Source organism: Coenobita brevimanus, chromosome 65, assembly GCF_032717465.1.
Source record: "Coenobita brevimanus isolate Jiangsu-jjx chromosome 65, ASM3271746v2, whole genome shotgun sequence".
Taxonomy (NCBI): Eukaryota; Metazoa; Arthropoda; class Malacostraca; order Decapoda; family Coenobitidae; genus Coenobita; species Coenobita brevimanus.
This window is the reverse complement of record NC_137018.1, coordinates 22,652,427-22,668,761: the sequence shown is the minus strand read 5'-3', so window position 1 is coordinate 22,668,761 and position 16,335 is coordinate 22,652,427. Positions and strand designations below refer to the sequence as shown.

The 16,335-nt window shown below is 42.0% G+C and overlaps 1 protein-coding gene across 1 annotated transcript in view; it reads left to right on the top strand.

Moving 5' to 3' along the window:
- Positions 1–16,335, top strand: part of Mvb12 (multivesicular body subunit 12-like Mvb12) — a 453,420-nt gene that overhangs the window by 88,132 nt on the left and 348,953 nt on the right. Inside the window, exon 2 of the mRNA XM_080276626.1 lies at positions 12,912–13,026. Coding sequence (XP_080132752.1) covers positions 12,922–13,026 — 105 coding nt within the window. The 5' untranslated portion in view covers positions 12,912–12,921. The remainder of the gene's footprint in view (positions 1–12,911; positions 13,027–16,335) is intronic.

Below are 16,335 nucleotides of genomic sequence, written 5' to 3'. Positions count from 1 at the left end.
TAAGCATCTACTCACAATCAAAGTTAGGCAGTAATTGTTGGAATGCTGATGATGGGGAAACAGTGTTGCCAGATCGCAATGGCCACATTACCAAACTCTTCAATTTTCATTACTAAATTTAACTTTTCATTACCAAATTCGTAAAGCTAGCATTTATTCTTCACTAACTATATATACAAGTGGAAATACATGTAATCACTCTTCTTATAATTAACAACATGATTTTTTTCATGCTGTGTTGGCTAGCAGATTAATCACAGAGAGCAAACAATCCACCATCTCCATCCTGTGTATCCTCATTCACGTGAAAAATCCGTTTGGTAATCCATTATTCTGATTCATTACCAGATGAATTTTTCATTACCAAATTGTCCCACATTAGGTAATGAAAAATACCAAATGGCACCCTTGACAGGGGAGGGGAGAGAAAGGAAGGGGTGAAGGGTCCTTGGTGTAACAGCTGTTTGGTGCTGAGCGGCAATTTCAAATTACGGGTGGGGAAAAATTAGGATTTTCTTGGGGGATTTTTTTCTTTTTTTGGCCATTTGTGGGTTCCGAAGGTCCAAGCCCACAATGTCCGGTAATGGGGTATCCGGAAAGTGGGCGTCCAGAAAGTACGGGGATTACTGGATACAGTATGTACAGATTTGGCATTTTGGGCCACTATAGGTTTTTCCGTATATATACGGACACAGCATGGAAAGGGTTGAATATCATATTCTTCTTTTCCACACTATTTATGTAATTAAGTTTTATCACCAGCATTCCCATCTCCTTTTATGAATGAACTTTTGCAACTTTGCACATTCCCAACCACTTGGCTTTTTATTTGTCACTGGTTATTATGATGTTCATTATTTTTACCACTTTGAAGCTGGACTTAAATTTTTTAGTGAAGAGCAATATAGGTGGGGGCGCTCACCATCCACTTGCTTGATGTAGTGCTGCTCTTGGGTGTTTGCCGTCTCCTCTCATCCATCCATCTTTCCTTCCATCCTCATCTGTCTTTCTTTCCTTCATTCTTTCCTTGTCCCTCTGCCTACGAGTGACTTTACACTTCCTCTTCTGTCTTTCTTTCCTTTGTTCTTTCCTCTTCCTTCTGCCTGTGGGCGACTCTACACTGAGCCAAATGGTTTCTTGTATGCCAGGAAACCATATACTATGCTGGATGGTAACCATATAACCAAATTTTGGCACCTGGTGGTTTAGTGGGTAATTGCAGCACTCCAATTGGATTGAGCTGGTGAGGGTGTATATGCAAGGGGTGGTTGGGGTTTATTGCTCACATAATGCCACTCAGGGATGAGTGAGGCTGGTCACTGTCATCTTAAATGTCAAGACCAACTTGCCTAGCCCCAGGCTCCTACGCTCTTCATGGGGCAATGTAGGATTGGATGATGATGATGATGATGATGATGATGATGATGATGAATATATCTCAGATAAGCTAAAAAAAAGTGTGATGACATAATTAACTATGTAATTAGACACACAGTTTACAAACCTGTGCATTGTAAATAATATTGAATTTCCTTCATTCTTTAAGTCTTTTATGTAGCTCTTGGTCAGTGGTATCACATTTAGGTTCACTTATTTTTCCTTTGTTTTTTCCCCCTTCATATAACTATGAACTTTTTGCTCATCATATTTTTTTCTCCATGTTATTTCTTCTTGTTATACCCTCTTGTAGTGCCTATAGCGTGTTTACTGTCATGTAATAAAGATCCCCAACTCCTTCTAGTTCACTTGGTGGCCAAGTATAGTCAAACTGAAAGTAAAATTTGATCATTAACCAAGGAGGCTCCTTCATACCATGTAACTAAATCCCGTTTGATTTCATGTAACCTCGGCTGTCGATCATTCTATTGCCCAGACGCCATATTCCTGTAAGGGATGCCTGTTTGACTTATAGTTGTTCTATGTTATGAAGGCAGTTTGGGTGAGGCCGCCTAAGACCTCACACCACTAGCTCTGTTGCCACATCACTGCTGCCACACATGTGTAATTAGACCTGCTCACCTCTCTCTCCCTCTCTCTCTCTCCTATTTAAAGTAAGTAAGTACTTATAAATGATTTTTAAATTCCCTGTATAGATGTAATTAAAAAACTATAGTATAGTATAAATCCCATAAGACTTGTCGGCGTTGCTTTTGCGACGTTGTCGAGGAGTGACACAGGACATAGCCTTGTGTGTGTGGGTCATACTCGGTCAGTCTCCTGCCATGGAAGCTTGCCCATCAAAATTCAAAACAAGAGAAAAAAAAAAGAAAGAAAATAAAATTAGAGCAGTTAATATAAATATAAATGAGAGAGAGAGAGAGAGAGAAGCACGTGTGTGGCGGCGATGTGGCAACAGAGCTAGCGGTATGAGGTTTTAGGAGGCCCCACCCAAACCACCTTCATAAAATAGAAAGCCTGTAGTTGTTTTATGGGGAGGGGCATTAACTCTGCCAACCCATTTGTTGACATGTAGAGAACATGTATGGGTTGGTTGTATGACAGCATTGTAAATGGTTCACAGGTTTACAGGAAACTATTAGGCTTGTCACTCAGTGTAAAGCTACCTAAAATGAAAAGAAGAAGAATAAAAATTTACAGGAAAGATGAGAGAAGTAGGAAGAGAGGAGGGCAAACAGAAAAAGACTGATAAAGGTGAAAGAAGAATTAGGCAGCACCACAGCAAGTGAGTGGATGGTGATCACCACTCTCTACCACAACCTTGACTTAGTACTGTATTTAACTTGGGAGAATGGCCCAATTCCCGCAGGTGAAAACAAACCAATTGCAGTAGCATCTTTGTGGAGGAGCCTCTGTCCAGCTTCTATATAATTTCCACTTTCTTTTTATATTTAGCTCTCTCACTGTCCGCTCACTTGATGTAGTGCTGCTCTCAGGTGTCTGCCCTTTCCTCTCCGTAATCCTTCTTTCATTCCATCCTCTTCTGTCTTTCTTCATTCTTTCCTTGTCTTTCTGCCTACGGGTGACTTTACACTCCTTTTGTGTTTCTTGCCTTCATTCTTTTCTCTTCCTTTTGCCTGTGGGTTACTCTGCACTGAGTGACAAGCCAAATGGTTTCCAGTGCACCAGGAAACCATTTATTATGCTGGGTGGTAACCATATAACCAAATTATGGTGCCTGGTGGTGTAGTAGGTAAGTACAGCACTCCAGTCAGATTAAGCCGGTGAAGGTTTATATCTAAGGGGTGGTTGGGGTTTATTCTCACGTAATGCCACTCAGGGATGAGTGAGGCTGGTCACTGTCATCTTAAATGTCAGGACCAACTTGCCTAGCCCCGGGCTCCTACCTCCTCTTGGGACAATGTAGGATTGGATGATGGATGGATGGATATTTCTTGTTATTGCTATCTATCTATCTATCTATTGCCAGACGCCTCAATCCCGTTCGGGGTGGCCACAAACAAATCGCCTCCACGTCGCCCTGTCCCCCCGCCATTTCACTGCCCTGCTCCCAACTCACACCCTCCTCTCTCATATACCTCTCCACCCCATCCCTCCATCTCATTCTCGGCCTCCCCCTCCCTCTCCCCCCTCCACCTTACTCACATACACTCTCTTCGTCAGTCTTTCACCCTCCATCCTCTCCATATGGCCAAACCACCTCTGTGTATTCCTCCTAATGCTTCCTATCACATCCACATCCACACCACAGTGCTCCTTTTTATCCTCATTTGTCAGCCTGTCTTTCCATGTGACTCCACAGGCTCCTCTTAAATAACTCATTTCCGCTGCTCTCACTCTTGACTTGTGTCCTTCCAACAATGTCCAAGCTTCACTTCCATACGTTAGAGTTGGTATCACAATACTGTCATGTAGTAACTTTTTCACTTTCATGCTCACTTCCCTGTTTCATATCACTGCTTTCAAGGAACCAGCAACCTTTCTTCCCTGTTTAACTGTTTCAAGCACTTCACCCTCCAAACCTCCATTCTTACTCATCACACTACCCAAGTACTTAAACATACTCACATTTTCCAATTTCTCACCATCCAACCTCGCTGTACATTCACTGACTTCACCTCTCTCAAAGACCATCACTTTACTCTTCCCTACATTCACCTTTAGATTCCATTTCTTACACACTCTCCCAAACTCATCCACCAAGCCTTGCAGCTCCCCTTCGTCTTCACTCAACAACACAGTATCATCCGCAAACAACAGTACAGGGAGTTTCCAAACACTACCCTCTCTCACCAGGGCCACTCCAAGATCCACTACCCTACCTTGTAACTCTTTTATTACCCCATCCATGTACAGATTGAACAACCATGGAGACATGACACATCCCTGTTTCAACCCAACCTTCAAAGAGAAAAATTAACTCAGTTCACCATCCGCACGCACTGCAGCCTTCGCACTATCATACATACTCTTCACAGCATTCAACAACTTCCCATCTACTTCATATATTCCTACTCCTTTCCACAAACCTTGTCTATCCACCCTGTCATATGCTTTCTCCAAATCCATGAAAGCCGCATACAACTTCTTTCCCTTCTTTAGAAACTTTTCCACTAAAGATCTAAGAACGAATATCTGATCTACACAACCTCTTCCCTTCCTAAAGCCTCCCTGTTCTTCAACTAATGCCTCTGTTCTTTCTCTAACTCTGTCAATAAGTATCCTACCATACACTTTTCCTATTATACTAAGAGACAAATGCCCCTATGATTACCACACACTTCTTTTTCCCCTTTTCCTTTGTACTAGGGAATAATTGTACCTGACTTCCAATCCTCCGGAACTCTACCTTCCTCCCAAGCCAATCAGCACATCTTCCACATCCATTCTACTACTATCTCTCCCCCATGCTTCAGCATTTCACCACACACTCCATCAATTCCTGGGGCTTTCCCCAATTTACCTTTCTTCATTGCTTTCACAACTTCTATCCTACTGATTTCTTCCTGTCTTCTCACCTCCCTCCTTCTCCCAGCCATTCCCCAGCCACTTATACTCGCATTACTTCCATCCTCTATGTTCAGCAATTCCTTAAAGTGTTCTCCCTATCCGCTCACTTTTTCTCCCTTCTCCAAAAGTAATCTACCATTTTTATCTTTCACTCCCCTGCTAACTTCACTTCCACCCTGTCTTACTCTCTTCACCTCTTTCCAGAACATTTTCTTACAGTCCCTCCACTTTACACTCAAATTTCTTCCAAATTCCTCATCCACTCTCTTCTTACTCTTTCTTACTAATCTTTTCATATCCCACTTCCTTTCTACATATAACTCTCTCTTCCGCCTCTCTACTTCTTCCACGCCCGTATTTCTCATCCATTCATTGTATGCTTTCTTCTTTTGTGCCACAGCCTGTCTCACCTCTTCATTCCACCACGCTGTTCCTTGCACCCCCGCTCTGTCTTCTCTTCATCCCACACACCACATCATATGCTGCACATATTTCTTCCTGTGAATATCCTGCACACACCTTCCACGTCCCCCATCTGCTTCAATTCATGTTTGCCCAATCGTTCCTCCTCTTCTCTCGTATATTCTGCCTTTTTCTCATTCTCTTGTAACCTTTCCATTCTCCCGTCCTTCCCTTCTTCTATTTCTCCATCTTATTTGGGTCTTGATTCTGGCCACCACCAAGTAGTGATCAGAAAGTCCACTCCCCCAACCTCTATAAGCTCTTGCATCCATTACACATCTTCGCATCCTTTCATCCACACACACATAATCAATCATTGCCTTCCTTTCATTCAGTTCACCACCCACCCTTCTCATCACATGCCATGTATACTTGTGGATCATTTTATGCCTGAAGAGGGTATTGGCTATCACCAACCCCCTTTCAGCACAAATGTCCACTAATGAACTGCCATTCTCATCTATCGTAGCAGGCACACCCTACTCACCAAGTATTCCATCCACCTTCACATTCCCTAGTTTACCATTCATATCACTGATCAAAAACACTCTCTCATTCCTTCCAGACTTTTCCATGCACACTTCTACATTTGTCCTGAACTCTTCTCTCATTCTGCTTGCATGATCTTGCGTTGGCGCATACACGCACACAATCGCCCACATTTGTATTCCAACTTTCAATCTTATCCACATAATCCTTGACCCAACTGATCCATACTGTCTTATGTTCTTCATCCATCTTATACTCACAACTATACACACTCCTTCTTTTGCCCTGTCATACTCACCTACTCCTGCACATATACCCCATCCATACTCCCATTCTCTCACTCTCACCTCTCCATTTAATTTCATTTACTCCACATACATCAACTTTCACACCCTCAAGCACCTGGACAATTTCTCTCTCTTTCACCTCATCATTCGCACCTCTTACATTCCACGTTGCAATTACCATGTCCTTTGTCCAGTCCTGGGTCGTCATCTTTTGGTCAGCCCTTGTCCGAGGCTTCTTGTTTGTCTTTTTAGTTAGTTGTTTTCCCGGGAGGGGCATTAACCCTCCGCCAACCCTTTTTGTCACCTTGTACAACAAACAGGGATACTGGGGGAGTATTCTTGAAAAAAATCCTTACCCCCAGGGGTATTTAATATAATTGCTAGTATGCTTCTGTGGACTTTGTAGGGTTTAGATATGTACATATAATTCTGGTCCTGAACAATAACAGTAGTTTGCCAACAGAGGCAGAACACAGAGTAATGAAATCACCACATTTGATTTTGGTCATTTGAAACCAGCATGACTCACTAGCAAAGCAAGCAGACCTTGGATAAATGTAACTTCTGTGGCACTATGTACATTTCTCCTCCCTGTGACGCGTCTAATATAGGCTGACAACATGCCGCACTATACTTTTCCGCGTTATGCATTCCATATATTTCCAATTTAAAGGGCTAACCTAGACTTGACATTTTCCAAAGTTGTCCTTTTTATCCCAGATCCCTCCCAAACCCTCCAGAAAACACCCTACTGCCATTCACGCTGGTACTTATACACAGGAATTTATTAAAGATACTGTACATAGGAAAGGTTCCAAGTCATAAAAAGTTCGGTCACTAACCTGACTGGCTCTGCTAGCCACACTCGCTGTCCCTGGTGCCCCCAGACCCTACCTCAGATGCAGACACAAGTCGAGAGATCACCAAAAAACAATGGAGGATGCCCCCAACAGCCAGTGAGGGTACATATGGATATGACGTCATGTGACCAGTCACAGTGCACTGCTCACCTGATGTCATCACGCTTGACACTTGACCTTCAGTAGGCTGTCTGAGCTCCAGTGCCCGATATATCACCATGGTATATCTGTTTGTGGCCATGGTATAGATTTTTTGGTCACACAAAAGGTGACCGCGAAAGTACATATCTGTGTTATGCAATACTGCGTTATGTGAGGGTTGACTATACCATAGACGAAGTGGTGATGGCAAAAATTAAATTCCCCCCCACTGCCAGGAAATATTTCCATTCAGACTTTTGTGTTATATATAGTACGTAGTAATGTATTGTGGCCCTTCCCACCCTGATAGCTCTAACCGGTAAATATGACAAAGTCGCGCACATTCCATGAATGTATTCAATACTGGCTGCTAGCTGTTACTAGGCAGTCATATTCTGTTGGTATTATGTTGTGAGATTGCTTGTGATGGCACCATAGCTACATGTTAGAGATAGCTGAATGGGAAGGAATGTTTAGCCGCAATCGTTTTGTTGGAAATTCATTTCGAAAACTGTTACAGAATTGTTGGAATATGGAATATGGATTTTTGGACATTGCACTTTAATACTTGTATGTAGTGTTGGAGAGGGACACCATATTATGCACTGATATGACTGGGTGGTGGAGCCAAATTACACAAACATTCCTTTGTCTCTGCCTTTGAAAAGCAGATGATGGACTGCAGAAGGGCAGCTTTGGCCTTCAGTCCACCAGGTTCACATTCAGATGAGCATGAGGTTGTAACAGCACCACACAATTGAACCATACCTTTTGTCAGGCATCTTGTCTCTTAAGCCCTTAACCGCGGGGCGTCACTTTCATGACACTTGGGAGCAAGGGATCATACCGCGGGGCGTCACTTTTGCGATTCTGTGTTATTTTGAATTCGCCCGGGCTTTCAAGTGGTGGCTTGTATCATCTATCAGTACTGCCAATGTCCAACACTAGTCAGCACTCCTAATCTCATCTGTACTCCCATCCGTTGTTGACAATTTAGCCATTTCTCCCCGTTCTTGACTCCCCTCCCTACGTCCCCTCCATTACCCTCTCCTCTCGCCTGCCTGGCCGTGCTTCGCTAAGTAAATCTTCCCTGGAATTTTCCACTAATTTCATCCATTGAAATAAGCCCTATGCCCTATTCTTATACTAAATAATATATACAAGAAAGAAATAAGGTAAGTGAGAGTGCCATACACCTGGAATTGGCTAATTATCACCTGACAACACCTCACGTGCACTCATTTGCTATTTTCCCTGTTTATTTCCCCTTGAAATATGCTGTATAATCTATTCTCGTAATAAAAATATATATAAGAAAGGAAGGGAGAAGCCTAAGTGATATTTACATTCACCTGGAACTACCTAATTATTGCAGGCCGCCACACTGTATTCTAGGCTAAGTAAATCTTCCCTGGAATTTTCCACTGATTTCATCCATTGAAATAAGCCCTATGCCCTATTCTTATACCAAATAATATATACCAAAAAGAAATAAGGTAAATGATAGTGCCATACACCTGGAATTGGCTAATTATCACCTGACAACACCTCACGTGCACTCGTTCGCTAATTTTCGTTGTTTATTTCCCCTTGAAATATGCCATATAATCTATTCTCATAATAAAAATATATATAAGGAGGGAAGGGAGAAGCCTAAGTGATATTTACATTCATCTGGAACTACCTAATTTATAATGTATTGTCTAGATTTCCTGCCAATCATTTCATAGCTATATATTAGCAGCTCTCACGAGGCTGATGTTAGCAGTAATGCATTCTCCCTAGGAAGGCCACCCCAGCCCACCAGTATTAGTTTACTGTCATCTTTCAAGGTGAAAGTACGTCAGATTCGTTCCTGCTAACTTCCACCGCTTTTTAGCTCCATGCTAAGGGCCCTGTGACCTCTACCCCCTACTAAACCTCGTGTGGAAAGAGGTAAAGGGCTGACAATTGATAGAAAGTGAGTACGATCTTTCTGGTGAGTAAAACAGTGCAAGTGGAATTGTAAACAATGTGTAAATAATGTGTAAACATCAAGTGAAAGCAATGAATGTAAATATAAGTGAACAGTGGAAAATAGTTTTATAAGTTACTGCAAGCGACAGTGCCTAACACTGCGTAAATAAAATAGAAATGTAAATAATGTAAATAAAATAGAGAACGTAAATAGAAACGTAAATGAGTAGTATTTTAAGAATACGAGTATATATACTAGGAGTAATGAAAGTGAAAGTTTCACTCTAGCATGTATGAATACTGTGAGTTATGAGAGTGAAAGTGAAAGTGACATTCACTCTCAGCGCTAGTATACAGGACGAGAAAGTGAATGCTACGTATTTTACTGAAAGAGAAATTGAATCCCTGCAGTGACAATAAACTACTATTACTGAAGGAAACTTATGGATAAAGACTGTAGATATATATAAGTGTTATATAGTAACAGAAATATAAACTGTGAGACAGGCTGACGAATGAGAATATAAAGGAGCGTTGTGGTGTAGATGTGGATGTCATAGGAAGCATTATGAGGAACACACTGAGGTGGTTTGGCCATGTGGAGAGGATGGAGGATGAAAGACTGACGAAGAGAGTGTATGTGAGTGAGGTGGAAGGGGGAAGAGGTAGAGGGAGGTCGAGGATGAGATGGAGGGATGGGGTGGAGAGGTATATGAAAGAGGGGAGTGTGAGTTGGGAGCAGGGCAGTGAAATGGCAGGGGACAGGGCGACGTGGAGGCGATTTGTTTGTGGCCACCCCAAACGGGATTGAGGCGTCTGGCAATAGATAGATAGGTAGATAGTTTTTATGAATAATAAATGACAGAACACCAGCGGCGAACGATGTCAAATGGGAAGGTCATACGCCCTCGTAATTTTCATTGCTTTCACAGTGTTTTTTTTTTTTTTGGAGTATGGATTCCAAACTCTCTGAGAATCATAGAATAGTGTTTCTAGTGATAATATCAGGCTGTGGTAATCATATTATGGGTTGTCGGGAAGTGTAAAGTGGAGACTTCATTACCCAACTTCAGAGGTCTCCACAAGTCCTACGGTACTCGACGAAGGCTCAACAAACACCCCAGGAGAAAACTGAAGGTATATGCCATAAGTATATGTGATTTTAATATTCTAGGACTAATAACTGATTTTTGGCAAATATTTTTAGAGAGTCTGTCAGAGCGCGAATATGCCCACGGGAGCCGCAAGTTAAAGCAAAACTAGCCCGCAGTTAAGGGGTTAATCCCCGCCCTCTTCCAGAAGGGAGCCTGCCCCCTCCTCACCCACTGTCCAGACAGTGAATGAAGAGGGATGGAGCTTAAGAAACAAGTTGCTTGGCAGTGAGTATAGGCACTTATCAGGGCTCTTGCTAACTGCCGATGGTTGCGAGCCATTTGGCTCCTAAGATTTCAAATTTACGAGCCAAATGAATTTTCAGTAGCCAAACTGACTACGAGCTAAAATATTTTATGAGCAATAAATTATTTATTTACACACTGTGATGATTAGAATCATATAATGAGGCTTTAAACATTCACATTGGTGTCAAGGAAAGACTTAATAATCAATCACAACATGCTTTTTTGTTCATTTAAGTGAAATTAACTTATTTTGTAGTTTACTGGGTTTTGAAGTGGATGTATTTTCTCCTCGCTAAAAGGCGACTTGCATGTAAAATTTGTTTGCCGAAGGGAAAAAATACCCACATTTGCGAGCTGTGGCTCGCCAAACAAGAGCCCTACTTATAATGATTACCACACAATCATTATGAGACTCTTTGGCGGTGGCTGAATCGGTAGAGAGGCGGCCTACAGTCCTGATGGACCCAGGTTCGAATCCCGGCTGGGGCAGGGAACAGTTTATGGATTTGAATTTCATAGAAGCAGACTTTCCTGATCTACCAGATGACCCGCCGACATGTCATAAAAGTACCCCCGCTAATACCAATACACCAGTCCTGCATGAGACAGCCCTAGCATGTATTCAATATGGACGGTGGGTGTTAGCGCCGAAGTGGTGACATGTGGAGGTGTAGGAGGACTACTGGGCCTTGGGATAGGCTACTGCCCCCGAGATATAGGCCATGAAGCCTTTGCCCAGAGTCGGACACATAAAAAAAAAAAAAAAAAAAAAAAACATCACACCTCCACACATTCCAACACTAGCTGCAAAGAAATGCCTCTGCACTGTACTGCTTTCACACACTGGATAATGCAGCACCTCTTTCACATACTGGATAATACAACATCTCAATCAGAACACTGTACTACACCACCCCACCCAACATCCACCCATGAGAGGTATCCTTAAATAGAGCTGATGAAGTTCATCTAGTTAAGCTTAGATCAGGACATTACCCATTGCTTCTCAGCTACCAGCTTAAATTTGGGTTGGGTGGAATCACAGATGACACGTGTTGTGCTTGCAGGATAGCCCCACATAACATAACACATAATGGAGCACTGAATAGCATATGCTACACTAATACACAAACACTACATCAGCAGCATTGTTATTGTTGAGTTATCCCAATCTGTTGGACTGAGCAGACTCACCAATTGCAAGCAAGCAACCACTGCTGCACGGCCTTCCCATGCAGTGACCAAAGTTCCCTTGTGGTATAACGTGCCTCGCCAAAGCAAGGTACAGGGAAGAATGTAGAGGTTTAGTTCCCAGATGCATGCCACATTTGTGTCTCCATCCACTTAACTGGGGTATCATAATAGGCTCTATATCACCTTGTTATTTGGTTTTGTTTTCCATAGCAGGCTGCAAATTTCCCAGTTATTTGGTTGTACTGTATGCTCCATAGTGGGCTCCATATCACCCCGTTACTTGGTTATATGGTCTATTGTAGGCTTCATATCACCCTGTTATTTGGTTATATGATCCATGGTAGGCTCCATAACACCCTGTTATGTATTTGGTTATACAGTAGTGCCAGGTCCATTAAAGCCAATACTGTAGTTCATTATATCTGAGGATTGCCAACTAAGGCGGAATTTCAAGCACGTTTGAAAATAAATGAGTACAATAGCGTATTCTAGTACCAAAAAATGTAAGCCTTAATTTCACCCTTTTGGAACTTATTTCACATCCATGTTATAGCACTTCTACGTGACTAGTACAATACTACAGTACTATAATCTTTTATTACAACTCAGCAGCCATGGTGGGGAGTGGGCAATTTTAGGCCAGGTTGGAATAAGAAGGGTAGGAAATATATGTATTGCAACCCATTGCACCCCATTTAATGGACATTGCTCATTACTGTTGGTGAAAGTTTGGTGGGCTCTGTGGCATCCATTAAATCCGATATCCACCATATTGGGATTTATTATGGTGAGGGTTTCCTGTATGGTTACCACCCAGCATTCCAAATAGTTTCATGAGTTACAGGGAACTATTAGACTATTCAATCATTGTAAAGCCACTTGAATTGGAAAGAAAAGTTACAAAAATTGACAGGAAGGATGGGAGAAAGGGGAAGAAAGGTCAGACACAAAGAAAATGATAAAGGCAAAGGAAAAGTAGGCAGCACTACATTGAGTGAATGGGTGATGGTCTCCACCACCTACCACTACATCAGCAATGTAAGGAACCTCTGGGACAACACCACAGGGGTAGTTGCATACCTGTGGTCAATGGATCTGCTTGGCCAGGCAGACCAGGGTTGAATATTAATAACAACAATAACAAATAATATTACCTGTAATAATGATTATAATAATAATGTGTTATATTCCAGGGGTGGTTGGATGATGCGTGACCTGTACAATGCATTGCCCTTGCCTGACGACCGACCCATCACCTCCATATGTGTGGTGGAAGAGCTGTCGGGCTGCCCTCCCAACTACACACTTGTATGTCCAGCATCCTTTTGCTATGTTGATGTACTCTGCTGCTGTATTTCATTTACTTAAACTTTGCCCAGATCTTTGTCCTTTTGCAATTTATTTCATGTTGCTTAATAGGAGAATAAGACAGTGCTGTGGCTCAACATCTTTTCCACAGCACTACTTCATGACATTCAACATATTGTATACATTGTTCACATAAACTAGACAAAATTGTCATCCCACTATCTTGAATGCTGAGCTGTAGATATTGATGCTGGAATATAGTATTAGTCATAAAGAATTATTATTATGGAAGGGATGTAGAGCCATAACATTGTCTTACGCTTCCATTGAGTTACGGGAAATAAGCTGCAGGAGGATGAAAATCTCGGTCATATTAAAGTGAATAAACTTTAAAGTGTTAATTACTTCACTCTGATGATGGAGTTCTTATTTTATGCATTCTGTTTTCAATGGTCTTATTTAGCTTAGGAGAGACTTTCCAACTAGAGGGGTTAGATAAAGCCGTAATTACTCCATCCAACACAAGATATTTTAATTTCAGCCATATAGAAATAGCAAGAAAAGGCCAAGAAAAAATCAGATTGGAGAGATTAACCCCTGTAGGACTGATTCTTTGCAAGGTAGTTTGCTTCCCTGAGTCACTGTTTTATAACCAGTGCTGTGAGTGACTTTACACTCCCTCTTCTGTCTTTCTTTCCTTCATTCTTTCCTCGTCCTTCTGCCTGTGGGTGACGCTACACTGAGTGACAAGCCAAATTGTTTCCTGTACACCAGGAAACCATTTACTACGCTGGGTGGTAACCATATAACCAAATTTTGGCACTTGGTGGTATGGTGGGTAATTACGACTCTCCAGTCGGATTGAGCCGGTGAAGGTTTATATCCAAGGGATGGTTGGGGTTGATTGCTCATGTAATGCCACTCAGGGATGAGTGAGGCTGGTCACTCTCATCTTAAATGTCAAGACCAACTTGCCTAGCCCTGGGCTCCTACACTCCTCATGGGGCAACGTAGGATTGGGTGATGGATGGATGGATGGATGGTAAATTGCATATCGTATGAGATTTGCAGCATGGCCCATGCAGACCATCACTGTACCTCGTGTGAGATCTGCAGATCGGCAATGACTAAACACATTATCACACCCTTCTTCACCAGGGTTGTCTGTCTGTCTCTCTGTCTGTCTATTGTGAGATGCCTTAATCCTGTAAGGGCCTCCTGTCGATGTCATTTCCTATCTTCAGAAATTAGTCAAACTAGGGAACTGGTAGCCCAATTGGACTGGAAATTGTTCTATTCTTCAAGTTAGAGCATTTTAATGGCACCTTGCTTTATCAAAAATTTGCGCAACATTCGCCATTTTTGCTGTGTTACGGTAACAAACAAACAAGAAATCGGATCATTATAATATAAATTTTGGGCTCTTATATACATATGGGTCTTTCTGTAATGACTTTTATATATCCCTGTATCAGTTCCTGTATTATTGTGTGATACCAGCTCAAGATATCTTATTCAATGGTCATATTTCAGAGTTTCAAACACGGTACCAACAATTTAAAGAACAGAAATTACAAACCACTCACACAGCATAATACCCAACATCTGGAAGCATGATACTATCATCACTATCCCCAAACCCAACGAAGACCCCATATTAACTTCCTCACACTGCCCCACCACACACCTCTGCACCCCTTTCGAAGTTACTGAACAACTGGTATTACAATTAGTAACCCCTCACATTCCCCTAGCCCCATCACAATGTAGTTTTAGGCCACTACACTCCACAAACATCCTTCTTACAGATCTTACACAAGAGAGTTTTTGATGGCATCAATTCAGCTAGGCCACCACACAGAAATCTCCTAGTCACACTAGACATAAGCAAAGCTTTTGATGCCGTCCCCCGCCAAAACCTCAAGAACAAAATATTCAATGCAAACATGCACAATAACACAAAAAGATGGCTGGCAAACTAGCAAACAGATGTGCACATGTAACATTTGCTGATCAGTTATCGAACATCAGAAACTTCATAAATAGCGTCCCTCAAGGATCTGTTTTGTCCCATACATTCTTTAGCCTATAGATGCAGGAAGTCTGGTACAGAGGTAGATCAGCCAGAAAGATTGCTGGGAAGGATTGCTGTTATAAGCTGTTTTAGCAGTGGGGGCCGGATATGGGAGTGTGGGTGTGTTGGTTGCGACGAAATGGGTGGAATATGTTATAAACGTTATGAGAGTGAGTGACAGGATATTAGTAATGAAAATTTTGTTCAGTGGAATGATGTTTGCAATTATATTGGCATATTCTCCACAACCAGGCTTGGATGAGGTAGCGAGGGATAGATTTTTGCAATGACTTAATACGTGTAGTAGGTAGTATGGGGGATGATGAGATAGTGGTTTCAGGAGGGAATTTAAATGGTTATGTAGGTGAAGAAGCTCAGGGATATGAAGACTACATGGGGGATGTGCACATGGAGAAATGAGGGAGGAGAAAGGATACTCGAGTTTAGGGACGCACTGAACATGATTGTGTGCAACACACATTTTAGGAAAAGTGAGACTAGGATGATTTATTATATTTTATTTTTTTATGCAAAGAAGAGGGAACCAAAGGCTAGGAGCCCACAAAACAGTTCCTTCCAAGAATAAAACAAAAACAGTACAAAAGGGAGCCAGATTCAAGATCCGTTCACTGCGAGATGCCAGGACACATTGCGTTTGAAATACTGGAGATCACAGCTAGCAGGAAATACAGACAAAGGGAGACAGTTTAAGAGCTGACCTTTTGTGGAAAAGAAGGACTAGGAGTAACGGTTAACTCTTGCATTAGAGAGTTGGACAGAAAAGGGATGATAGTTTGTTTCTAAGTGGTTGCTATGCACCCGTCATAGAGGTAGAGGGATGCAAGCAGAAGGTTCAGAGGAACAGTGATTATGGAAGTAGTGATAGAAAAGAGATAAAGAGGCAACAGTGCAGCGAAGAGACAGAGGTTGAAAGGAGCCAGTAAGAGGAGGAGAGTTAATGAGACGAAAGGCCTTTGACTCCACCCTATTGAGAAGAACTGTATGTGGGGAGCCTTCCCACACATGAGAGTTGTATTATACACAGGGGCAAATAAAACCCGTGAATAAAGTCAACAGCTGTGCAGGGGTAAAGAAGGTATGGAGATGGCTTAGCACACCTAATCTCATGGAAGCAGATTTTACAAGAGATGTAATATGATCTTTCCAAGATAAATCCCAAGTGAATGAAACCCCAAGCATGTTCAAGGATGGTTCAGGATTGAGCTGGATATTAT